The following is a 27,101-nucleotide window of genomic DNA, read 5'->3' as shown; positions in this document are numbered from 1 at the left end:
CTTGCTGATCGATTTAGTGGTGGTATCAAAAATCACTACTGTGTGAATTAAACCTCTGCTTGCTATTGGTATCTTATATTGACTGCTGAAATACCACAGGGCTTCAGCAAAGTCTCTGACGTTTGACTGCCTTCTTTAGTGTAGATACATTTTTCATAATTCTGATAAAAGCATTCCTCAGAATACAAAATTGGAAAGCATAAACCAGTGCTGTTTCTAGCATGTAATGCTTGTTCCATTGCAAAGCAGGTTTGTGCTGCCCTTTTTCTTTTCCAATGAATGGATGCTTTTAGAACCACTATGATCCATAAGTTTATTCAGATTTTTCCTTTTTTTGTTGCATTTTTTAGGTTCAGGAGGCCTTTCTCAATTTCATTTGAAAGCACGTTCTGTGATGTCCAAGTTCACTTTGTTCCTGGGGTTTGCATTTTTTAACTCACTAAAACACAAAGACTAGCTCAGTTCCTTGCCCAGGCTTGGCTCTTGCTGTACTTCCTCCCTTCTCTCCTTAGCCTATACCCTGGCCTCTGCTTCCTTTAAGCTGCTGCCAACACTTCATGGATGTCCTGGTGGCATAACAAGACATGGTCAACTGAGTTGAGTGTACCTTAGCTCCTTGTGGAGCTCTGAGAATTTCAACTGTATTAACATAGCTTGTATTTGTATTTTGCTTGCTGTTGTGATGGCAGCTTTTGCAGGGAAGACAGAACTTGCTTCACACTGGTTGCTGAAGTGTTGCTTGTAGGTTATGCTGCAAAGGCAATCCAAGAGGCTATGTAAAGTTGGGTAGGGACTTGAATAGAATGCAATACAGCTGTATTAACAGGACTCAGACTGGTTTGTTTGAAGCTGTCCTGGATGTGTCTACGTAAGCCTACATGGCTGCATTTAGTGTCTCCTACCTGAGATGACAAAACAGAGCTAGGTAGCTATGCTTCTTTACAGTGTGGAAAGAAAAGCATACCTCTGAGGAGTAATGAAGCCTTTCTGATTTAGACATCTATTTAAGGTTATACACATAATCCCTAAAAGCATACTTTTCCTCTAAAAGAGCTGAGATGACTAACTTAGACCTAGTAGCTCGAGTTGGGTGAGATAAATCTTAAGTACCTTTTCAGTCATTTCTTTGCTTTGTGTGTGACAGGAGAACGAGGCAGCCACATCCATTATCAGGAGTTCATCCGCTTTGCAGCTCATACGGTGTCACTGAGTATTTGAAGGCCGCCTGGAGTGCTTATTTCTGTTTTGATGTTCAAGACAAAATTATAAACACGTTCGCTATAACACTTTCTTTGATAAACAACATTACATAAACTTGTCTGCCCACTTCTTGCCTTTAAAAGGGAGACTAGAGGAACCGAAATAGGCCAGTCCTGTATCGTGCGCTTGCAACTGCGTAAACCTGACTGAGCTGTCACCAGTCCTTGTATGCTCATTGCTGGGGAGGAAGGGGGAGAAACTGGAGAGTGCTCCCTATCTGTTTGGCAAGTAGCAGAACGAAGTAGTCTTCCCTATCTCCTTAAATGTGGAAAAAGTCTTCACACCTTATCATGAAATCCAAGAATAGTCACACTTTGAGGATTATCTGCCATGGTTTTTATTGTATTGATATTGATGACTGTATTTCCAGTCTCTGGCAGTCTCTTTGCTTGGTTGAGTGGCACACATATTGCTGCATATATATATATGTCGTACAAGGAAACAGTGCTTCCTCTAATTTTTAATAACTACTCATTCATGTAACTGAAAATTTTTTGGACAGTTTTCTTTCTCCTGTATGACGTACACAACCTACTTGAAAGAGAATAAACAGGAGATGAACTGCTTAAACTGAATCAGGTTTGAACTCCAGCACTCTGAGTGCAGTAGCATTAACACTCCAGCAGTGCTAAGCCTTTACACCACCTGCTTTCCCTGTTTGTGTTACACTTCTTTTCCTGTGCTTGCTTCTATTGGCCTTTTGCTCTGACAGGCCCTGTGACTCATTCCTCTGGTGTGTTAGTCTGCCTGACAGACTGTCATCCTTTAAAACACTCTGTAACTTGCCTCTTAATGGGAGAAAGAAGTATTTGGGCTCAAGAAGCAGGCATCCATTTGACTTTGCATTTTTTTCATGGTACATAAGACAGGGCTGTAATACCAGCATCAGATGTTCTGAGTTTGTGCATATGAGAAAGTTGCAGGGAAGATTTTGGTCTCCTGTTGCTGTGATTTATTTTGCCAGGTGCACAACAACTCAGCTAAGGAAACCATATGTTTCTCTGGCATTGTACCAAGAAATAAAACCTTTTCTTTTTTTTTTTTTTTTTTTTTCTTAGGAGAACCCAAAACAGCTAAAAATTGAAACTTTAAAACTAGAATCAAAATAGCTATTCAACAAGCTGTATAAGGTTGGCTTGGTATTTATTTTCTGTATACCATATTGCTTTGATGTAAATTAAAAAGTACATGCTAAGGTTACACAGATTAATTTGCTTGGCATGGCAACTTGCACTACAAAGGCCAGAGTCCAGCTCAGCTGTATTAAATAGGTAATATATTTTGTTTAAAGTTTCAATTAAAGCCTGAGGTCAAAAGATAAAATGGTCCCTGTGGGATCTTGAACACTTTAAAGCCAATATTAGGATTGCTGAAGGATCAGCCTCTGCTCTAGATGTCTTTTGCATTCCTTGAAATCTGATATTGTACAGTTGATTGTATTACATTGCTTTTAAAACCACACTAGCCCACCTGCTACAGTAATTCATACTCCTGACAGTTAAGTGGTGTGAAGTGGACCATGGAGGCTTTATTTTAATACCAAACTAACAAGAAAGATGGTGGGGTGGCATTGTTCAGGTTTAGATTGGCACAATAATGTCATAAAGATCAATGTCTTGATTGCACTTCATCTGCCCCTGCTAACTAACATCTGAATGTCTGTTTTCAAATGCACTTCAGGCAAAGCCTTACAAGCATTTTTTATGAGAAATGCAAGTCACAAAAAAGCTAACATTGCAGGAATGAATAAAGTTCATGATGCACAAAATTTAAATTTCTCCTTGCGAATCTGCCGGATTGCACATGGACAGAAAACAAATCATACATATGTGTACAGTCCAGAAAAGGGGAGGCAGATTTTACATCTGGTGCAGAGGTTTGTCTCATAAGTACAAAGGCTTAGCATGCAGAGAGACTTTCTGTGTTGATGATTATAACATAGCTATCACTTTACTCGATTATGCTTTTGCGTGGATGTGGCTGTTTCTACAAACCTGTTAATATTGTTAAGACTCCTATCCCATTTACCCCTTGCTCCCATTAGATGCTTTCTTATTGAATTATTTTGAAATAGTTTTTAGAACTCCAGGAAATCCTTTGGTATAGTTTTACTGTGCATGCTGAGCAACACTTAATTTATAAGATCCTAAGATGATTAAGCTGTGAAATACATACCCCACATCATAATTTATGCAGAGTATGGTACCTGCACTTATCTAAGCTTTAGTCATCAGTGTGCTTCCTATGCACCTCATGAAGTTTTACTGGTAATTTCTTACTAAGTGTACATTTCAAGTAATTTTTTTTCTTGTAAAACTAGCTTGGATGGAAAAAGGTTGGTTTTTTTCCTCCATATGTATATTTTATTACATGTTCCATGGAAATAAGAATGGTGTCCTCTCCAATGGTGATGGGAATGAAGTGCTGGGCTTCCTTCTCTCCCCCTTCCCACCCTCATTCTGATACTTTAACCCTTCCCCCTCTGAGACTTTGCAGGCTGTGGTAGTTTATATCAGGTGTCCAAAGCTAAGAAGCTAAATGCTGCATCCAGCTGGCAGCCAGTCCCTGATGATGTTCTGTGGGGCTCAGTATTAGGGCCAGTCCTGTTTAATATCTTTACTGATGATATGGATGAGGGGATTGAGTGCACCCTCAGTAAGTTCACAGATGTCACTCTGCTGAGGTGAGAGAATTGCTGTGCTGCAGAGCAGTAAGGCTCTGCAGAGGGACCTGGACAGGCTGGACTGATGATGAGTCATGGCCAATTGTATGAGATTTAGTAATGTGAATTTGCTGGGTCCTGTACTTGGGTCACAACAACCACAGGAGAAGGGGGGAAGAGTGGTTGCAAAGCAGCCCAGAGAAAAAGGACCTGGGGGTGTTGGTCACCAACAGCTGAACATGAACCATCAGTGTGTGCCCAGGCATACTGGCTTGTATCAGAAATAGTGTGGCCAGCTGGACCAGAGAAGTTACTGACTCTGTTCTCTGTGCTGGTGAAGCCACACCTTGAATCCTCTGCCCAGTTCTGGACCCATCACTACAAAGAAGACATTGAGGTGCTGGAGAATGCCCAGAGAAGGGCAATAGAGATGATGAAGGGTCTGGAGCACAAGTCCTACATGAAGCAGCTGAGGGAGCCTGGCATATTTAGCCTGGGTAAGGAGGGACCTTATCGCTCTTTTCAACTACCTGCAAGTAGCCATCTGGGGGTTGGCCTCTTCTGCCAGGCAACCAGCAATACAACAAGAGGAAAAAAGAAAAAGTTGTGCCAGGGGAGGCTGGACATCAAGAAGAGTTTATTCACTGAAAAGGTTGTCAGGAATTGGAATGGGCTACCCAGGGAGGTGGTGGAGTCACCATCCTTGGGAGTGTTCAAGAAGTGACTGGATGTAACACTTGGTGCAGTGATCTAGTTGATGTGATGTTTAATCAAAGGTTGGACTTTGGTGATGATTGATGTCTTTCTCAGCCTAAATGATTCTGTGATTCTATGATTCTAAGTATGAATCTTCAAGCTGATTGCAATGTCTCCTGTTTTTTTGACTTAGCTTTGAGGGAATCAAGCTGGTTATGAAGATTACAGCAGTAAATTGTTGGAGATGGTAATTGATTCAATGTTTGAGAGCATGTTTGTTGTTTTTTTTTCTCCCTAGGTTCCCAGATTTTCTTAGTTTTATCTCTTTGGATTATTAATCTATATTTTAATATGAAATGCTTGAGTTTTCTTAAGGTAGTAGTCTGAAAAAGCTGATTCTAAGGATGAAATGCATTTTTATTTTAAACATGCAGGGTTTTATATGAAAATAAGTATAATCATAACATTTGCAGACCAAAAATATGGTCCAATACTGAAAATGGACTACAGGGATCCCAGTCAGGCATGATTCAAATGGAAAGTGCTTCTAGTAATAGAGTTTTAAAGAAACCTGTACTGGCATGAAAATGAAATTACCTATCTTGTGTGATCTCAATGCCTGTATTTTAGTCTGTATACTTCTTTCACTGGAAGCCTTTGTACAGCAGGAAACAGCTGTGAAAGGTCCATGCCGTTCCATGCTGCAACTGGTGTTATTTTGCCCTTCATTTATATCTGTTTTCTACTTAGGTATTTTCCCTCAAAAGTACCTTAGTGGTCTGATTAAATCAGATAAGGCTTTGCTTCAGCTAATTGAGGCCTATAAGAATTTGTTCAGTAAATGTAGATTGACTTCCATCCATCAAAAACCCTGATAATATACAATACATTCCTTGAAATCTACAAGGAGATTATTCTGTAAAAAGAAAAAAATCGAACCACAATATGCTTGGTCTGTGCAGACCTTGGTGCTCACTATGTTCACATGCTTCAGCTGTTTCTGGGAAGATGTGCATGCACTGCATATTTATAACCAAAACTGTTAATCTGCTGCAGTATATCTCATACAACAAGTATAGTATAACATCAAACCGTGCTTTCAGATTTATTGTGTTATTTTATGCATTGGTACCAAAGGGAAAAAAGAGGGAAGTCATATATCTAGAGAGGTGCATTTATGGTAAGCACATCTGCATCCTTGATTTGCACAAGAAAGCTGCACGGTCACATTATCAAAGACATACACTCCTCGCATTATTGCAACACACAGGGACGCAGACCTCTCCATCATTTTCTAAGGCAACTTGTTTATACTCCCAATTAAAAGAAATTATGGAAAAATTAAATTTAAATCCTGATGGAATGTCTGTATTAGAGATTTTTATTTTCAAAGGGCATCTCCATCTTCCTTGGTGTTTTGACATTTGGTGTCTTGTCCATGTCAAATTTAATGTTTTCTATATTACAGTTTTACCATGCCAAAATTTGAGGGGCAGATAATTAGCATATATAAGGATTATGCAAGGCATATTTACCCTACATTGTCTCCTTTATGGAGATAATTTTTTGGTTGTCTTTTCAGCAATATCTTTTGGGGTCCTAAAAGAAGGACCGCTGGAGGGACATATGTTGTTAATCTGAAAGTATGAGTACTGTACACCTGTGAAGGTACAGTGCTTTTACATCCACAGTTCTATTGTACTTTCTGATTAGAAAGTCTGGCATGCTCCCCACCAGTCCTTTGCTTGGTGTGACTACATGCATCTGAAACAGAGAAAACATGAAATCAGCAGATTAGAGGTTAAGCTAGAACCACGTAACATACATTAATGTAAATGCTACCTAATTTTGCTTTTTAACAATATGTGGTATGTATTGGAAAATCTTGTATCCTCAGGTTTATTTTTCTTACAAACACATTCCACTTAGTTATCAAGAAAAATTTTAGCCTTTAGCGAATATAGCTGCTGGCAAGCTAACCTTTTCTTAGCATCATTATTTAATATAAATATTTAATGTTTATTATGATTGTTATGGGTTTTTAGTTATTATTAATTTGATGTTAATTATTGTTAATGCTATGTTAATCAAATATATTTAATTGTAATTAATATCTTGGCGTGATTTTAGTGGGAGGTTTTTGGCTAGTTTATTATTTTTTTTGGGATTTTGTTTCATTTTATTTTGAAGGATCATTTTTAAATTCCAGGGATTGTGAGAATATTTGGTAAAATACTGTTGATGAATGGTAGTTTTGCAAGTAGTCTGTCTTTGAGGCAAATAAAATCCACTTGAGTATAGGGATTTTAATTTTGGTGGTGCAAATCTAGCTAAAAGGTATCTCGTTGCAGATTTCTTTGGAAGTATTAATATAAATGTTAATGCCCTTCTTTTAATGGTGTTTCAGTTGCATATTATGTTTTTCTTGCACTACATTAGTAAATGAGAATTACAGGTTATTAATATATGATCTTTCTAGTAGAATAAAACAAGAAATGGGTTCATAAAACACAGAAAATATTAACTGAACTAACCCTTGTGAGGCTGGAAACAGTTTTGAAATACTGATTGGGCCCATTTTACTCTAGCTGTCTGTTGAATTTATTACCACCACTCATTGTGCAGGCAATGCCACACATGTCTCTGTTGATACAGATTAGGGACTGGAGATAAATGACCATTTATATCTTAAGGTTTTCACTGCCATGAATTTCATTCTCTGTCGTCGTTACCTCTGTTGAACTTCAGAGATCTGACAAGCTTTATTAATAAAGTGTCTGTGTGTGATCTTTCAGATTTTTGGGATGAGATTTGAAAGATTTTGCAAAAAAAGCATTTGTTAAAGTAAATATAGAAATCTGCTTATGTGTTGGTTTGCATGTTTTCTGCCAGTGGACACTCTTGTTATCTTTCTGATGCCTAAATTGTTTGTGTTGCAAGTTTATAAGAATGCATGATTATAAATGGCAAATATTATTTTTTGTATTTTAATCTCAGGCACTCAAATGCATCCTGAATTACAGAAATCAATCCATACATGTTTTCTCTGACATTTTGTTGGAAAATTATCTTAAGGTGGCATAGCTATTATTAAATTGCATCAGCCTAATGCATAAATTCACTTGATTGAATTAATGGTTCAGTTACCTGTTGCTTGATTCTATTCTGGGTTTTGAGTATGGCAGTGATAGGAGCTGTTGTCAATTTTCAACTTTTTCTTTTCTTCATTTAGAAGATGGAATTAATAACAGACCCCCTAACAGTGCTTCCTTCTGTAGTAATTTATGTTCTAATCAGTTATAATATAGGAATTCTTGATACAGGTTCCTTAGAAAAAAGTGTTCACCTATATTATCTGCAAAGAGTCACAGAATCACATAATCATCTGTGTTGGAAGACACCCACAGGGATCGTTAAGTCCAGCTTCTGGCCCTGCACAGCACTGTCCCCAAAAGCCACACCATGTGCCCAAGAATATGGTTCAGACTCTTGAACTCTGTCAGGCTGTGACCACTTCCCTGGGGAGCCTGTTCCAGTGCCCAGCCAGTGCCCCCTGAGTGAAGAACCTTTTCTTGATATCCAAACTAAACCTCCCCTGAGCAACCCCAGGCCATTCCCCTGGGTCCTGTCCCTGCTCACCACAGAGAAGAGATCAGTGCCTGCCCCTCCTCTTCCCCTCCAAATAAAGTCATAACTGCCATGAAGTCTCCTCTCAATCTCCTCCAGGCTGAACAGCCCAGGTGACCTCAGCTGCTCCTCATAAGGCTTCCCCTCAAGGCCCTTCATCATCATTGTCCTCTGTTGGACATTCTTTAATAGTTTAAGAACTTACATCATGGCACCAAAAACTGCGCCCAGCAGTGGAGGTGAGGCTGTGCCACTGAAGAGCAGAGCAGGACAATCCCCTCCCTTGCCCAGCTGGCCATGCTGTGCTTGATGCTCTCCAGGACAGGGTTGGCCCTCCTGGCTGCCAGGGCACTGCTGGCAGCTTTCTGTCAACCGGCGCCCTTTACACTATGCTGCTTTCCAGCCTTTCGTTCCCTGACCTGTACCGCCCGAGTTGCCTCATCCCAGGTGAGGAATCTGGCATTTGCCCTTGTTCAGCTTCATATGGTTGGTGATTGCCCATCTCTCTGATTTGTTGAGGTCTCTCTGCAGAGCCTCCCTGCCTTCAAGTAACTCAACAGTTCCTCCCAGTTTTCATCTGGGAAGTTCAGGGAAATACAGTTTCTTTCGTTACAATTTCATATTTAGATTGACATATTGTGGCTTTGTTTCTAGGTACCTGCACTCAGAAACATCCTCCAAGTTTTAGGAGTTTAGTTTGTGAAGTAGTCGAGCTCCTAAAACCTATTAAAAATTGAATTTGCAAGTACTCCAAAGTTCTTAATCTCTTCTTATATCAGAATCTATCATGAAAAATAGATGGGAACCTTGGATCTGTTTGATATTTGGCAGTGCATTCAGCCTTTACTATCCACAAATAATAGCTCCATCACTTATGGCTGCTTACATTACTCTTAAAGCATCTTGTTAATTGCTTGAAACTCTGCCAAGCTGTAACAGGTTGGGGTGGGATTTTCCACTTGAAGAAAAGAACAATATGGATTCCTCATTTCCTGTATTCTAATGAAGCAGGAGCCTCATGGAAAAATAGTATGCAATCAAATAATTAAACATTCTGCATTAAAGCATGCAGCTAGGGAGAGGAGTTGAGGGGAGCATATAGCTTGACTTCCAGCTTCTTCCATCCTTTCAGCACTTACTGACTTTGTTTTGTGCAGATGAAACTATAATGTTGTCACTTATTTTTGAGTGCTGACATAGTGAAAAAAAAAAATCACATGTGATATTCCTATCATGGAATTTGATGTTCATGTTCCTCTGGGATTTCTTACCTGTTTGGATTTTTGGATTTGTTTTTCTTTTTTTTTTTAATTTATCCTAGCTTTTTTGGAGGGAATTGTTCTGGTTTTTTGGCCCTAAACAGCAGCAGAATTACTTGAGTTCTTCTGTGCGTGTAATCAGATATCAAAACCAGTGCATGAGTACAAAATGCTATGTAGATCTTTGATTTAGGATTATATGTAGGTAGACAAGTATAGACACACAGACTTTTTTTCCAAACTAGGATGCAAGCCTGTAAATACAGCAGGTTTGTTTGAAAAAAAGTCTAGTTGTTCTTAACAATCATGCTGGTTTCCCTTAGCCTTGGCTCAGCATGTCTTCTGTCTCTGCATCATGCTTATTTTATCTGTGGTCTGAAGTTTTGTCATTTTGCATGCACCACACCCTAACTCCTGAAACTAAAAACTTGCATGCCACATTGTGCCTGGGATCCTTCTCCTCTGGTGACAAAGACAGGGAAAAACATCTGATTTGACCTTGTCCAATTTTATTTATGAAGAAAATCTTCCATAGCCTCTGTAAATATTCTAGATAAAGAGATAAAATAGCTCCCATGCTATGAGTTACTTTTCTTTCCTCTTTGAAAATACTTTTCTCCAAGTTTTGCAGGTGTGGTAGTTGGCTTTAATCCAATTAAAGAACTTTGGTCCCTCTGCTGGTACCTTCACAATTACTACTTTTCATGTAATGCAGAACTGGAGGCTGTGACTCACCCGGAGACAGCCTTAGCTGATCTTTACTTGGGTCTCTTAGCTGTAGTCTCTTGATCCTCCAGTAGGAGCATTTGATAACCTGTGACTTCATAATTTTGGAAGCTACTTAGTAATTTATTAGAGATGGATCAGCTGTTGGGATGATGAAATCCTGAATCGTCAATTGGCATTTTCAGACTGTCATTGACCTAGACAAGGGCATGTTTATATCCAGAGTCCTTGTGAAAGAGCTGTGTAAATCCAGAGTGTTAATCTTAAAGCTCTTATTCTTTACCATTGCATACTTGTTTCATATTGTTTCCAACCTTTGAGAAATTCATTTGCTTCTTGAAGAAAGACACTTTCTTGCTGTGTATGCTAAACTCTTTCTTAGAAACTTTATGACTACAATTATCTAATACTAATATATATATATAAACATATAACAGGCTTTCCGACATCCCATTCATATATTGTTCTTCAACATTGCCTGCCTCAGCCTCTCATTGTCAAGGATTTCACTTTGAAAATGTCCAGTTTCAGTCATTTTGTATGTGACTTCTTAAGATTAGCAATTTTAAAATAATGGGTGCTATGTTTTTAATTTAAACAAGTTGTGGCAGATGACCTAATATAACTACATTCAGAGATTAGGTTTTTTGATATCTTGCCCATCCCTTCAATATACTTTCAGGGTTGTTTTCTTAAACTTCCCTGCGTTTTGAAACAAAATTTAGGTACTTGAGTTATTATGATTAAATGCAAACATTTTCCATGTTCTCCCTGCTGTTCCATGCTTTGCAATGTAGAGTGATGGAGGAAAAGTAGATAAGGTAAAATTTCTGCTACTTTGAGACTTTTGACTAAAGCTTACCAGGTGGTTCTCTCTCTAGCAACTCTGCTCCAACAATAGTTTTTGTCTCAGCTATGCTATTCCAGCCCTAATAAAGCCTTAACTTAATCTCCCCACTCAAGTGTCTGCAAGGCCTTTTGTGTGTGGGTGTGGTTGCAAGTGTTCAATGCACTTCACCTTTTTCTAGATCTCTGCACATTTAAAGCACAGAAAATTATGAGATAAACAAATTATGGAAGCCTTGAGAAATTTGTGTTATTCTCACTAGCATTTGTTTGATCCTGCAGGAGAAGCCTACATGAGAATGAGCCGGCTGCCCGAAGCAGAGCACTGGTATGTGGAGTCACTGCGATCCAAGAGCGACCACATCCCAGCCCATCTCACCTATGGAAAGCTGCTGGCTCTGACGGTGAGTTTATTATTATATACTCCTGGGAAGTGGTCTCAGGTCCTTTGTGTAGCTAAGGTAAAGGGATGGATGGGAAGGCTTTAGCCTGGAAATTGCTTTTTGCGTTATTTGTCACACTGTTTCAGTTACTCCTTCTAATTAAAGACTTAGTATTGGTTTTTTTGTTTTTGTTTTTTTTTGTGAGACATTGTATCTATTCTTGAGGTAGTACCATGTCTCTGCTGGAAAAAAAATAATTATAATGGCACAGGAACTTTGTAATGCACAGATAGAAGTTCTCTTGATAAAGCCTTTGTTATAAGTTCTTTGGATAATAAGTATTGGAATTAATTCTGTAATATATTCAGTGTTTGACTCAGGGTTGTTGGAGCAGCATATGGCTGGGTGTCACCTATACTTTGTCAATAGCATCTCATGCTTTGAATTTACATTCTTTAGGAGTATCTCTTTGACCATTTGAAAGAACTGCTCAACTATTAAGAGCTGGTTCTAAAAAATCAGAAGAGTTGTACTTCCTTATTTCTGTAAAATTTACTTAATTTTTGACTGCAGGTGTGCCTGTAACTCCAGGTAAACTATCTCCATATCATCGTTATAGCAAAGTGCCAATCCCTCCTTGATGTTCACACATTTTGAAGATGAAAATGGATTTCTATTTTATTAATTCAAATAATTCTGTTTTAAAACTGCCTTTCATTTGTTTTTCATTTCTCATTCCCATTTTTCTTTCATTTTTATCTATTCTATATTTGCTTTCATTGTTTACCTTAGTGGGTTCATATTTGCTCTCTGTGCACTACTGACACACTTCTGTATGGTTCTTGAGTCCTTGTGCCTCAGTCTGAATATTCCTCAACTGAAAGTTCCTCAACTTTTCACTTGGTGATAAGCTTTTTCTATGGTCTTGATTGTGCTGTCCAATCTTCAAGCAAAAGATGTCTTTTATCCAGTGGAAAACAACAGCTCATGATTAATTTCAGGAGATCATTTACTGTTAGTATTTGAATTTGGATAAGGGGAAGGAAATACAGTGAAAGTTTTCTGTATGAGTAACAGTTGAAGACTTAAAAATCAGCCTGTGTTAATCTTAATTGCAGAATTTTATTAAAAGCTGCCTAGAAGGGAAGGTTTTAACTTGTAATGAAGTCAAGGTGGTAGTGTTATATCTACACTGCCTGTCAGTTCCTCATCCTGGAAAGGATTATTTTTTTTTTAACAATTTCCAGTTACTGTTAAAATTGCTGGGATATTAACAAATATATGCACCCACTGTTTGCCTTCTTCTAGAATAGAACTACAAATAGGTTGTGTAGGAAAATTGGTATATTTACCTTGCTTTTCTAGCAGATATCTTGCACCTAGGAATAATAGCAGAAACTCAGTGTTACCAGCTTCTTTCTTAGCAGATCTTTGACACAAAAGTGCTAATTTATTGGAATTGCTGTGGCAAAGTGTTGTGGTTTAGGGATAGTATTTCCCAATTTAGTGTTCCCACTGTAACACTCTAAACCACGCGTTACTCTCTCGCTACTACTCCCTGTCCCCCCTGCTGCAGCAGGCTGGAGAGGAGAATTGGAGGCACAAAAGGTAAAGATCATGGGCTGAAATAAGAACAACTTACTGCAAATAGTAATAAAATAAGAAAACAAACAGTAAGAGCAACAATATTAATAACAAAGTGTACGAGAGAGGCGAACTATTCATGTGGGAATGCTCACAACATAGAAACCCTCAGCAATACCCAACCCTGCCACCATGCTCTTTGATCAAGAAGTGACCCCTTTCCCCCTTTCCTGGATGGGGAGGTGGTATAGAACAACCTCTGGGTCCTGGCCATGCCTCCTCTGGCCACAGCAAAAATTAACCCTATCCTGGCCAGAGCCAGGACAGGAAGTAAAGAGTTTTCTTAATAAAATCCAAATTTTTGTTTGTTTGTTTGTTTGTTTTGTTACACACATACACACACTCCTACTGCAATACTCCTCTGGTTAATTTTTTTTGACTGCTGAGTGTGTGAAATATGAGATCTGCTAGGGAAAGTCTTGCAGTGGTTCTGGGAAACAAGGTCTCACAGTTTTCTTCAAAATAACAAAATCCCCAAATCCCAGAAGTGTCCAAACATTGTGAGCCACTAATTTATTTTTTTTAAATTCTGTCCCCTTATTATGAAAGTGCAGGGATAGGATTAAAATTTAGTGTTATTATCCCAACTTTTACAAGGAAGCAATGAAAAATCTGCATGAGTCTTTATAGTAGAATTGAACTCTTTACTTTTCTCTGTGGATATAAATGGAAGATATGTGTGGGGTGGATTGTGCCTTTAACATCTGAGCTGTGTTTGTGGAAGAATGTGTCTGAGCAAGGAGATTTGTATACAGCTTTCAACACTGAATACTGCACTATGATAGGCAGTAAAATACCTTTCCTTTCTCAACACACACTTGCTTTCCTATCCTTGTTCTGTGCCATAACTGTAATCTGTTCTCCTCACATTTATTTGTTATTATCTCTTGACACTTTTTTCTTTATTACTGTTGCTTCTCATATTCATGGCAATATGTACAGATAGGGTTGATGTCCATTCTGTTGACAGCAGTATAAGCTGAAAAGATGGTGCTGATGTCCTGTTGACTTTTAGAATTTCATAAACATATAGCAAGAAACATTATGATGACAAAATATTTACAGATGGGCACAATATTTTTCTGATGGTTACTTCATTAATGAAAAATAAAGTTCTTTTATCTTTGATCTATTGAAAATTGACATTAATTTTAATTAGTTCTTTGAGCTACAGGTCTGAAAAAATATTCAACACAAAAATGGATTAAGAGATTTGGCAGTAAAATATGTGGGGTTTGTCTCCATTTTGGTCACTTAATCAGTGTTGCAGATTACTGTCTGCTAAGTGATTCACAAAATGCATTTTGTCTACTTTCTGGTGTACTGAACTTGTCCTAGTATTAGTTCCCATTGCAAATATATAGTTGCTGTAACTGACATGCTTCCTGGAAGTCTTCATTAACTTCATTGGGATTTGGATTAGAGCTGCTCCCTTTGACATAGTTATTTCAGCCCAGCCCCAACTTGAGCTACCACTGTGACTTATTCTTCCGTTACACTTTGCTACCTGGGTTAGTGATAATTGTCTCACAGCCTGTAAATTTAGGAAAGAGAAAAGCCTACTTCAGTTAGTTTTTGGATGTTAGAGAAGAGATGTGTTAGAGGCTTCTTTGCCATCATCTGTTGGAATCAAACCTTTGAACTTTTTACAAACCTGTTTCTGAATATAAGTGCTGAGACAAAATTGTTAATAACAGTTCTCTGTGTCTTTTGTAGGAGAGAAATGTGAGATCACTGATGAAGTAAAGGGCGGATGTAGGTGCTAATATAGATAGAAAATTTTTCTGGCAGTGAAATTGGGGGTGTGAGGGAGGAGAGGAGGTAATTTCCAGATAAGTTCCTAAATTCCAGCCAAAGACAATTCTAATATAAAACCCCCTAGCAGTAAAGTCAGTCCTGTAAAGTTCACAAATTCAGCTATGTTTAACTTCTTTGCTTTAATTCCAATGAAGTGGATTAATTTTAACCTCAGTTTTTCTGCCTTCTCAAGTCTGCTGCCAGTATTAATGCTTACTGAAAGCAGCATCACATAGAATCAGAGAATCATTTAGGCTGGAAAAGACACAAGTAATACCCAAATGGACTTGGGCATGCTTCTGTATATTTAGGAAAGAAACAGACCAGCTTAAGAGCTCCAGAGGACTAGCTAATGAATTTACAGTCTTGTTACCTAATATCATAAGTTACAAGAATTTCCTAGCTCCTATATTAATTCATGTTATATGTTTATATCTAAGAATTACAGCTCACAAAGCTACAATTTTCTTGAAAATATGTTAGGACAGCATAATTTAGTGGTTGAAAATCATGATTAGTAGCTCAGTTACTAGAGTAATTGGAAAATAGCCAGTTGTCTGGGGCTTAGGTTTGTCCTTTTTTTATATTTTGGAAAGGACATGTAGCTGTTTAGAACTGTAGTGCTTTAGCATTACGTGCTTTTTCATACCTTTAACTTGTTAAGCTGCTTAAATCGCTTGAGGAATTTGTTTTTCAATGTGATGTGTTAGTTGACATAGCCAATCTTCTGGTAGCTTTGTACCACACCATCTGAGCCTCATCCCTTGCTTAGGTAATTTATTTCTACATTGTAAAGAAAAGCATAATTTTTTGAAAGGCTTTTAAATTGCAAGGCTCCCAGCTTTAGGATAAAAATGAGTCTGTCAAAAATAACAGTGCCAGGTGATGCCTTGAGCATGTACTGTAATTCATTTTCCATTATATGAGCAGACCTTCTAGAAGAGAAGGCATTGGCTGTCATGCTAAAAAAATAATTTGCAAGTAAGACTTTTAATTTTTTTTTCTTCCTCGCACTTCAGTTGTCCTAAAGAGACAACTTTAGTCCTCCCTCCTAATGTCTGGCCTCTCTGCCATCAGTCAGTGTTCGGTTGTTACAGTAGCATGCTACTCTGAGATGCTTTATTTCAATTGGAAAGAAATGTTTTAAGTTGTGTTTTATCTCTTTTGAGTGAAGTTGACCCTGCATAGTCTGCAGCAGTGGCTCTAATTGCTAATTAGATTAGCCTCATATTGTAATATTTAGTGTTCTGCATCTAGGAATTACAGGCTTTGCTATATTTCTCTGGAAAAAATTGCACAGTGTTTTCTTGCATTTTACATGGCTCCACACAGTGCTGTTAATCTCTTATTTTTTACTGGCTTGGAAAATCACCCAAAGTGCTGTAAGAAAAATTTACTTTGCCTTGTAAAATTTTGGTACTGGAGCTCCAACTATTCAGCAATAATCATCCTAAAAGATTCCCTATAATATAACATATTTGATTTTAAAATGTTTTCTTTAAAGGGGATTGGGAAAAAGGCAGTCATAGACATGATAGAGACAGGCAGTGTTTTGGATTAGTATAAAAGTAGCAGGATTGTGACATTCAAGTATCAACATTGAAGTTCAGTACTTTTCTGAAGTTTTGAGATAATTGCTTCTCAGTGAGTGACCATATTTTTGCCTGCAGTTGATTGTTGCTTATGCTTCTGACAAACAGAAGACGTGAGGTATCCTGCCATTTTTGGTTAGCTCTGAAATTACTCAGAGTGTTGCTATCAAATACCCTACTGTATTCAGTAATTGGTGTAGTGCTTGACTGTCGTCTCAAAATAAATATAAATAAATGACAACATAGAAATAAATGGAAGATAGGAAGAATAGAAAAGAATGAGACAGCAGGGGAAAGCAGAATGGTGTACAATGAATAGACTAATTCAACATTTACTATTTCTGTAATTACTTGCTGCTGGTGTTTCAGCACAGAAAGGAAATTTGCATTTCTGTTGGAAAAATCTGTCATATTGTCGTCTTTAATGTCACTGGTTCATTGCTACTTTTTTTTCTGTCTCTCTGGATTTACACAAATAGGAAGAAAGCAGGAATGAGGGAGAACAGTCATGATGTCAAAAGAATTGTGACTGTCTTTAAGACATAGAAATTGAAATGTTCTATGTTAAATCTAGTCATGATCTTCTAGAATGGTTTCTTCTTTTAATAATCAACTCCTTTAAAGCAAACAAAAATATTTTCAGTAGTACTTAGGGGACCAATAAATGCCTACACATAGAAAAATCTTTAATTAGTGAACAGGCATTTTCTGAACAGGTCAATTTAATTAGATCAGCAAAGCTCGTAGGTATTTCATTTTGGGAAACTATATCCCTTGGCTGCTAGTACTGCTTCTAGGAAGATTTTTTTTAAATGAAAATTGGAAATTTCAGTTAAAGTCATATCATGACAATATAAAAATGACACTGCATCCACAAGAATGCTTTGCCTAAGAAATCAAGTTAAGCCAAGCAATAGCCACTACTGCTTTTCTGTCTTGTTGTCAGTTTGTCATTGGAGTCTGGCACAGACACTATAAGCTTTCTTGACACTTGAAATCTCTTGAGGGTTATAATCAATACATGCACAGTTTGTACTTAGTTCTGAGTTTGCAAAATGAGAGTTATTTTCATTTTTGTTCCCAGCTTACAAGCAATTCACTTGTAGGGGCTAGAAGGAAGGGGTTTCCCTCTTCAGTGGGGAAAATCAGATTTACTGACTTCAGAAGTGTGAGCCCTTTTTTTAAAGGTTTGGTTATCTTGTGTATCTGGAGCTTTAACACCTCCAGTCTGAATGACAGGATTTCCGAACTACAGAAATTTCAATAGCTGACATCTATATTGAGTTTGCATTTCTTCAGGGGCTGGCTGCATGCCAGAAGTATTGCATCCATAGATATTCTTTCCAGTCCCCTTAGGACATGAGTTTGGCTGCATGCCAGTTGTAATAGAATTAATTGTAAAACAGAATATTTTCATTTAAATATAGCATATCTGTCTAGTTCATAAATGTCTCTGGAACAGGTATTTAGGCACATAACCCCTCACTAACCTCCTTTAGGGAATCTCATCTTTGGTATTGTGTTTCTGACTTCCTGTAGACAGGAAACAGGGAGCCCTAAACTTCTCACTTTACTCAACATAAGTTTAAAGCTTGTTACAGAGAACATCACTGATACAGGATGAACTGCTTTCATGAAAGAATCATAGACTGTTTTGGGTTTGGAAGCAACCTTAAAGATCTAACCCACCAAAAGAGAGATGTTTTTTGTTTTACATGATTAGATATAGCTGCTGTAGTTACTCTCCGCATAGTGATTTGGTCAGTAATTGTGGAAAAATAGGCCAAATTTAGCTTAGAAGAAACTCATAGGACTTAGTGAAAACAGCGTGATACTGGATTTATGTTCTACTGACTGGCCAGTGAAATATGAGTAGATATTAATTCACTTCTTTATCAGAAAATATAAAATGTGGTTTAAGACTAAACAGAAAAGAAAGGGACTAACCTGGAAATTTACTTCACATTTCAATACATAATTTTGGTTCAAAATGGTCAAAGCTTAATGACTGAAGTGAACAATTCAATAGGGTTCTAGACAGTAAATAAATCCTAAGGTATAGAATGAAATCCATTCTTTAAATGTTTACTTAAGACTTTACACAATATTTCTTGGTTTCAACAGTGATGTAAGGAGGTAAATTCCTTCTAGACTTCAAGTTATCCCAAAAGAAAGACTAAAAATAAGATACATCATTAAAAAAAAAACCATCAAACAAAAAATACCACCACAACAGAACAACCAAAAAAACCCTCCAAGGGGAAAAATAAATTATGCCTACATTTCTTTTCTGTATGGTTTTGAATACTTTAATAGAACAAGAATGATTTTGGTGATAGGGGACACATTAAAAAATGGATGTCAAATAGCTTTAATATATTATTGATTCATTTAATACGTAATACTTGAAAAAAGTATCATCTTAATAGTGTCTCAGTGATGTCGCAAATCAGTAAGTTTTGAGCTGGAATAGGCACTGCTTCAATCTCAACTCTCTGGTTATCACGCCTTTAATTGCCACTGTAGATATACACTCAAGAGCACAGTTTATGTTACTGTTCTCGTAATTAACCTTGGCTCTTGGAAGAATCACACTGACTTCAGCAGTATCTCAGTGAAAATAGATGGATTTTTACTCAACAAAATTCTGCATCTGTTTGAAGGAGGACTAATGTAATATATTAAGATGGAAGTGGACCACTTAAGGTACAAATAGAGGATTAAACTAAAAGAAGAGGTTGGATTTTATTGATTCTACCAAGGCTTATTTCCAAAAGCAACTAGGTTACGTACTGGGTTATGCAGAAAGTATGCAATGTACTGAATTGTGCATGTGAGCACCCTGGTCCAGTGAAATGACTGGGAAGGAGAATGTTAGTCATGACCTCAGTGACAAAGTTATGTGGATATGTCACAACAAAGAGAAAGTTGCTTTACATTTATTTTAAATTTTAATGTATGGTGAATTACCTTGACTTGGTAGATAAAGATTTATAGTGTAATTTCCTCCAGAGTAATCCAGTTCATGTTTCCATACACTGATATGGCTTCTCTGCCATGTTTGGTTATTATTATTTTATTTTAATAAAGATGAGATGAGAAGGCAAGATTTGTCTTTTTAATGCACAGGAAGTATAGAAACAGAGATAAATTTTAAACCTTTGATATTAAAAATCCGAGTCCTCTATATTTCACTTGGTCTAGCATTTCATATACAAATTATGGTATAAGATATTTATATTGTAATTCAGAGTGAAGAGGGAAGAGTTGTAGAAATAACAGCAAATGAAGGAAGAAAGAGGAATCCCTTTAGCTACCAAATACTAGATATTAAAGTCCTTTTTGAACTACTAATATTTAGAGCTGGGGTGGAGAGCTTGCCTATGTCAATGACATCATTGTAAGATGCAATTCCATAGTTCCTGTTTCATTAGTCCAGCTAAGTAAAAGCTTTTGAAGAATTTATTACTCATTTACTCAGTATCACACCATTTAAGTTGTGTTGTGCCTCACAAAAGTTCTGAGGAACTGGTTATGAACAAAAGGAACTGGTTATGAAACAGGATATGCAGGTCTGCAATTACTTAAGGAAACATGAAAAGGAAGTCACAGGTTCAGTTCAAACTTTTTTACTATCACTGAATAGTCTGTGACTTTAAAGTGTTCTAGAGAGGAGGAAAAAACCATGTAACATAATATTTGGTTTTCTCTATTCAGTGTGCACATTTTAATCAAACTTCCGTTAATAAATCTTTTCATAATTCAATCTGTTTTATTAAAAATGTGAATGCTTGCCAAAAAAAGAAAAAAAGAACAGATGTAGAGAGTGACAGTTAACTGCATTTGTGGCATAAATTAAGTTATTTATGCAATCACATTATTACCTGTTAATGTTGGTAAAACTGTATTGAAGAATGAAGTCTGTGTCCTACTGGTGATCCCCCGTAACTTTTGAAGAATGATGAATGTTTGTCATATAAAGTTGGTTCAAATTGCAGAGACCACCTAATTTGTTGAACCACCTTACTGGTTGCCACTGTGTCATCATAGTTTCCACAGGAGGGTTATTCAGAGCTGCTCAGCTGTATTAGTCTTTTCCAGTTTTACTACCATTGCAGGGTCCCTGGGCCTCCAGCAGCCTCAAGTACAACAGCTGCCTCAACATGAATTTGGCACAATTTACCAGAAAACTGAGGAAAAAGAAATTGGGGTGGATACCAAAATGCTAGTTTTATTCTCAGCTTTTTAATATTTTAAGGATAAATACAGTCTTTTACTAATGTATATAGTAATTATAATGTATATTATAATGTAGAACTGCCCTTAGTTGGCTCTCTTTCATTTGTTCTGGTGATCATAACAGTCATTTAATTTGTATGAAAGCCCAGATAAGCTGTTTGTCTGACCATATTAGCAAGCACAGATACATTGATTTGGTCTCTAGGGAAGAAGCAACCAACAAAAAAAATCCTCTTGCAGTCAATTGCTAAGAACTTGTTTTAAAAATTGAGCTTCTGAAGTAATATTTAAACAATTAACAGTTTGTCTTGAAAAACTGCAAGCACCCAGCCATTCTGATTTAGAGTCTGCATGATTTGTGGAGAGAAAGGTGTTTCTGAAAACCAGGACAACTTGTGTTATGTTGTAAGAGCCCTGTATTACTTACCTGCAGTTTTAAATTATTTTTTTTTCCTTTTTAAATTTATTGGTGTTGCTGGAAGATGGTAATCAGAGGCAATAAATGTTTATTTGGGTATGAGACAGGGTAGAGGGGGACTGATGTTCTCTTTATTAATGGAAAACTCTGGGAAGTTTGTCCTTATTATATGCTTTAGGTCCAGATCCAGTAAGGCAAATATCAGCCAGTCTTTCAAATCAATTATTAAAATGTCTTCATCATGTTCAAGTTCTTCAGCAAGAAGATTGACATTGATTGTTTTATGATTGTCTTATTAGTCTCTGCACTGAAAAGCCATAAATATGCCAGTGCATCTGTGCAGAGGATCTCCATTAGTGTTTGGGCTGGGACCACCCACTCATTTCTCCTGAGCTGTCATATAGCACCTTTTCATTAGCCTCTGACCTGGACTGAATGTAAACTGGTGACCAAGAGGAGAAAGGTATTTTGTATCCCATTATTAATCTTCAGGGCTGTCAAGTATTTTCATTAAAATTTATGAATAACTTCTTTATCCTTAAAAAAGTCCGCTATCATGTGGTTGTAAACTTAGAGTTTTTTGCTTTGTAAAATTGCCAGAGTATGTCATTGTGCATATATGACTTCAAATCCTGCTGCTAGAAATTGGGAGGTTTCCAGTAGCTCTCAATTCCTGCGTTTGTATGGGTGAATACATGTAACAGTGAGCATGCACACCAAATGGCTTCCTGCCCCAAATCAGTATTTTTCAGCTGTTAAAACAATTAGTTGGATTTTCTTTAAGAGTTATAATTTCATTCTCTTATACCATTTGTTTTATTTAATGCTGAGAAATGTGGGAAAGGGACAATGACAGGATTACTGTCAAGTAAACTGCACAGCATCTGCATTCTGTTGGATAGTTAAGATGTATATTGGATAATTGAAAAAAGGTTGATAAATACTAAGTTTTAATTGTGAAATAGCCTGAATCTGTCAAGTGGTTGTATTTTACATATTTTGACACAAAAAATGATGTGTATTAAATCTATGCTGAGGTATTGACATTTTGCAGTAGACTGCATAAAGCAGGACATTTTAGTGGTGTTGTGCAAGGTTCCTCACAATGCCAGTCTGCAAGAAAACACTTTCATTCATTTTTTAAAATAATTTTTGACTAATGTATATAAATTAAATTGATGGCCAACATGAACAAATGGAACTTTGCTGATTATTTTTAATCAGAGGACTTAATGTCTTGGCTGATATAATTAAAGATTTTTCTCCCCTTTATCTGTGAAATGACCATTTGAGCCTGTAAATAGCACAGTTCTTTTGATGTTATGTATACTGGCACCTGTCATCATTGTGTATTGTAGGTCTCCTGACTAGCCTGAACTTGAGTGCAGCATGCCATTTGGAAAGTGCCAAAAAGAGTAGAGCAGTCATGTATTTTTGGTGATTCCAGTAAATAAAAATTAATCATGTTTGACAAATGTTTGTGGCCTTATAGTTCTGTATGTAGAAGCTACAATTTTGTGACTGTATTCAATGAACTGTGCTTTGATGTTCTAGAAATAGACACAGAGTGCAACCAGCTAAAACTAATTATGTGACTCTGTTAAAAAAGGCAATTATGCAAAATCTGTAGATGTTCATTCTGTCAGTATTCATGATACATATGCTTAGTGCCTCTCATTTTGAAGCCTCAATGCTAGACTTAGAAAAGCCATTGTAACTTTTGGCAGACCACAATTGCCAGCCTCAGATTTAATGTGCAAAATTGAGTTTTTGATTATCATCTCATCCTGCCAATTGTTTTAATTGGTGTTTATTTTCTTATTCATTTTTTGTTCTTAACTATAGTTACATGCTATTTAAAAAAAATTGTGTTTTAGATATACATACATATATATACATATATACATACACATACACCTACATACATATATATACACACGCATATATATATATATGTATGTATGTCTTTACTGCACTAGTAAAAGAAGAAGAATCAGTCTGGGCAACATATTGTACGGTTTTTGGTTTGGGCTTTTTGTTTGTGGGTTTGTTGTTTAGTTGTTTGGGTTTTTTAATAAAGCAGGATGAGCCACTGCAGTATAAGATAGTGTGCTCTATCATGTAGTTGTACCATTTGGTTGGTAGGAATCTTGTGCCATGTCGACTTGGCTGTAAGGAATATGGCTTTACCAAAGAAAGTTTACAATATAATAAGGCTGAATTCTTATCTCCAATGAACATTCATTTTGTGAAACTGGAATCCTATAAATGTTAAGCCTGCTCGTATCTCTGCCAGGATGATCTCTTGAAATGTGGCCTCTGCTGGTTTTGGTGGAACCTGGTCTTCATACAGTTCTTGGTCTGCTGCACAACTTCCTTCACTCTATTTTATTGTCTCTAAGACCCCTGAGGGAAATACTGAGAATCTAAAGCAGCTGTAATCATGAACAGACCTCATTGTTATTTCTGTGTTAACTTGTGGGATAGTGCAGGATGTGTGCCATGTCTGTTTCCAAACCACAAAACTTGAGAAAGCCTATATGGCTGTATCTGTGAAATAACACTCAAGGCAACTTGAGAGGTGCAGACCACAAAGCCTTTCTTCCACAGGGGTTAAGCTCAACTGTTCTTTATTCTGCAGGCTGCCTATTTTATAGCACAAACCACAGCAGCTAATTTTGTTGGGATAGGGATAAACAGGTTGCAGGTGTCTTAGTGAATATGTGATAGTGATTTGTGTTTGAGTATCAGACTAGCCTAATCCAATATCACTGTTTTTTCAAGAATAATGACCACTAATGCATCTGCTCTGGCACTTCTATACCATAATGGACCTATAGAGATTTGGTGATTCCAGTGATAAGAAAATCCCTGTCTCAGAAAATGTCTATTCTTTTTACCATAAGTTCTGTTAGGCTGTGGTTTTGTTGATTTTGGTTCTTTTTTTCCCTGACCAATTGTCATACCCTTGACCATTGTCTTTAAAAATTAGCATTTCTGTTACAGTTGTTTTATGATTGTCAGAATTGATTTCTGATAAAATCTGACTTCCCACATTAAAATCAGAAACATATTTATTTTAACTTTCCACATTAAACCCTAAAATAGTTTCTATTTATGTACTTTCATTTGTGGTAACTTTACCTTTGGCTGTGTATATAGTATTTTTTAGGATACGAGGAAAAGAAATGGAGCTGCCTCAGGGGCATTCAGAATGGATATTCAGAAAATATTTTTCACTGTGAAGGTGACTGGTCACTGGACCAGGCTCTGCAGGGAACTGGTTACAGCACCCAGCCTGTCAGAGCTCAAGAAGTATCTGGAAAACATGTAGTCACATGGTTTTAGGTAGTCCTGTGAGGAGCAGGGATTAGGAGTGAATATTTAAGGGTCCTTTCCAACATGAGAACTCCTAGGATTCTATGATTTCGTAGAACCATAACATGCTTTTCCTCCCCCAGCCCTCACTGACTTTTTTTCTTAAGAGCATGACTAAAGTTCTGTCCTAGTTTCCCTTCTGAGTTTAGCTTGGGTGAGTGTAATGCTTGTCGAGAAAAGTAGCATGGAACTGATGTTCACCCCAATATTGCAAAGGTTGCCATTTTTGCAATATGTTCCTACCACTTCCTTACTTCTTGAACATTGATAATGTTGGATACATTTCTTCCTTAGTCTGGAGATCTGCACCATAAAGTAGCTGACCACAAAACTTACTGTAGTACTTAAACACTCATATTTATTTAAGTTAAAGTCTAGTGATAATAGTAGTTGTTTTTCTGCAGTGCCTGGAGTTTGGAAATTTTAACTGTACATGATTGCTCTAGGGTGACACACTGTTAAAATAATTTCACCCCTTTTTTTTTTTTTTATTTTTTTTTTTTTAGGGACGCAAGAGTGAGGCAGAGAAGTACTTCATGAAGGCTATTCAGCTGGATCCTACCAAAGGAAACTGCTACATGCATTATGGTATGTTTCAGATAGATAGGATTTCAACACGTGTTCCAGGCTTGCAGTTAATCTCTCCCAGTGATTAAAGATTTGAAAAGTTCTACTGGCAAAATATCTTCTCTAAAAGGAAAGAAACTAATCTACCATATAGTACTTCATTACAATGTTTCAATCATTGTAGAAGGAGAGGTGAAGATTTTCATATTTTGCATAGCTTTCCTCCTGTGAGAGGAATTTCAGTGTTGCTGCCTCTCTGGGAAAGAACAAATTGCCATATGTCAAAGTTTCATGGCCTGGAATATTATTGTTAAAGTTTTGGCCTGACATCACTCATTGTTGGTGGGTGGGTGGGCAACCAGAAGTTTTACTTTAGTGTCCATGAGTTTCATATATTGAAGTGTCTTACAGGCCTTACATCCCAGCACCTTCTTGGCTTGAAATGGCTAAGTATTACAAAATATTTGGACATGTTGGCTGTATCTTTCCTTTTAAGCCATGCATGTTTCATGAAGCACACCGTTAATTTGAAGGTATCTTTGTAACTTTGGATTGCTTTTGCTAGATGTGCAAAAAACATTTCCAGATGTGTTTAGTCTCAGGGAACCAAAATTATTTATGTTTATGGACTAATTCTAACTGCATTTTAAAGCTGATAATGGACAAATCCTAAAATACAAGCTATATTGTGCCAATTGGCATAGCATAAAAAGTAGTAAGTTTCATCTTTGTTTAGGAAGAAGGTAGGGAACCACAAAGCGTACTGTATGTATCCTTGTATATTATTTTAATTTATTCTTCTGATTCTAGCTGGTAAAATGAATAAAAATGAGTGGGCAAGAGGGAAAAATAAATATCACATAATAATCATGTTTTTACTCTGTGATATCTTTGTCTGCATTGCTCACATTATGTTTGTTTGGTCTATGTAGTATGAATTTCTGTATGTTAAATACCTAGAATCAACCTTTGGACTTAGGACATTTCATAGAATTTAAATTAATATAGCCCAGTGTTGCATTATTTTGCATTATGAAACACTGCAGTTCACAGCCTTGTTTTCTATTTATGCCTGTACAAGTAAAGATGATAGGGATATTTCTGCATATAAACCCCATTGTTTCATTGGGATGTAAGAATTGTGTATATCTCAAGACAATGAGAAAAAAGTTACAGCTGATTGTTTCTTGAAATCCTACTCAAGCCTCTTCCAGCCTTTGTTATTAAGAAATCTGTCTTCATTTAGTAGGAAATCTTACATACAAATTCAATGGTTGGTCTCAACATTCCATCTCAGCAAATGGTTAGGATTTAGTGTATTTTATTACAAGTCTTGAATTTTTTTTTCTTTTTTGCTCATTAGTCATCAACTTACTTGTCCTTTCCTGCAATATTCCCTGTGTCTCATTTTCAAGTACCCTATAAACTAAAAGCATGGTTATTCAAATCATCATTCATGTCTGTTTGATTTCTTCACTACACTATTAACATGGTGTGTTGTTTCCTAATTAAAACGATTCCTTAAAAACATTGGAAAACTTTTCCTTCATTGTGTCCCAGGTTAGAAAAGTGGGTTCTGTCATTGTGCAGAGGTGATAATTGCAAAATAAGTGAGGTTCTACTCAGTAGTTTAGGAGTGAAGAGCAAAATTTAATCAGTGTTTGCAATAACAGCATAGTAAAATAGGATGCTGAAAGTCAATAGATAGAAGAAATTTCTCTTTAACAGTCAATGGGTCTTGGAGCATTATACCCAAAGATCTCTTATGAATGTATGTGAAAAGTTTCCATAAAATAACCTCTGATCCCCTCACCGATTCAGTGCTGTTATTCTACATTTATATCAAAGTAGCTATGAGAAAGATATGGTCTACTTCTGCTTGGCTCTCGTGTCTTTGTAGTACAGCTGATCTCAAATCCTTGTCATTTTGGGCACAGGACTTTATAAAATTTGAAATAAAGTTTCCTTGCTTTTTATTTCTTTCTTTCCTTTTTTCCTTTCTTTTCT

General features: G+C 36.8%; 1 protein-coding gene across 1 annotated transcript in view; it reads left to right on the top strand.

Annotated features, from left to right (window-relative positions):
- LOC131592257 (protein O-mannosyl-transferase TMTC2-like) overlaps positions 1 to 27,101 on the top strand; it is a 231,500-nt gene that overhangs the window by 165,148 nt on the left and 39,251 nt on the right. Inside the window, exons 8-9 of the mRNA XM_058863654.1 lie at positions 11,359 to 11,480; positions 25,034 to 25,115. Of these exons, the coding sequence (XP_058719637.1) occupies positions 11,359 to 11,480; positions 25,034 to 25,115 (204 nt within the window). The remainder of the gene's footprint in view (positions 1 to 11,358; positions 11,481 to 25,033; positions 25,116 to 27,101) is intronic.

The sequence above is a fragment of the Poecile atricapillus genome, chromosome W (genome assembly GCF_030490865.1).
Source record: "Poecile atricapillus isolate bPoeAtr1 chromosome W, bPoeAtr1.hap1, whole genome shotgun sequence".
Taxonomy (NCBI): domain Eukaryota; kingdom Metazoa; phylum Chordata; class Aves; order Passeriformes; family Paridae; genus Poecile; species Poecile atricapillus.
The sequence above is the reverse complement of the archived record's forward strand: the minus strand, read 5'-3'. Positions and strand labels throughout refer to the sequence as shown.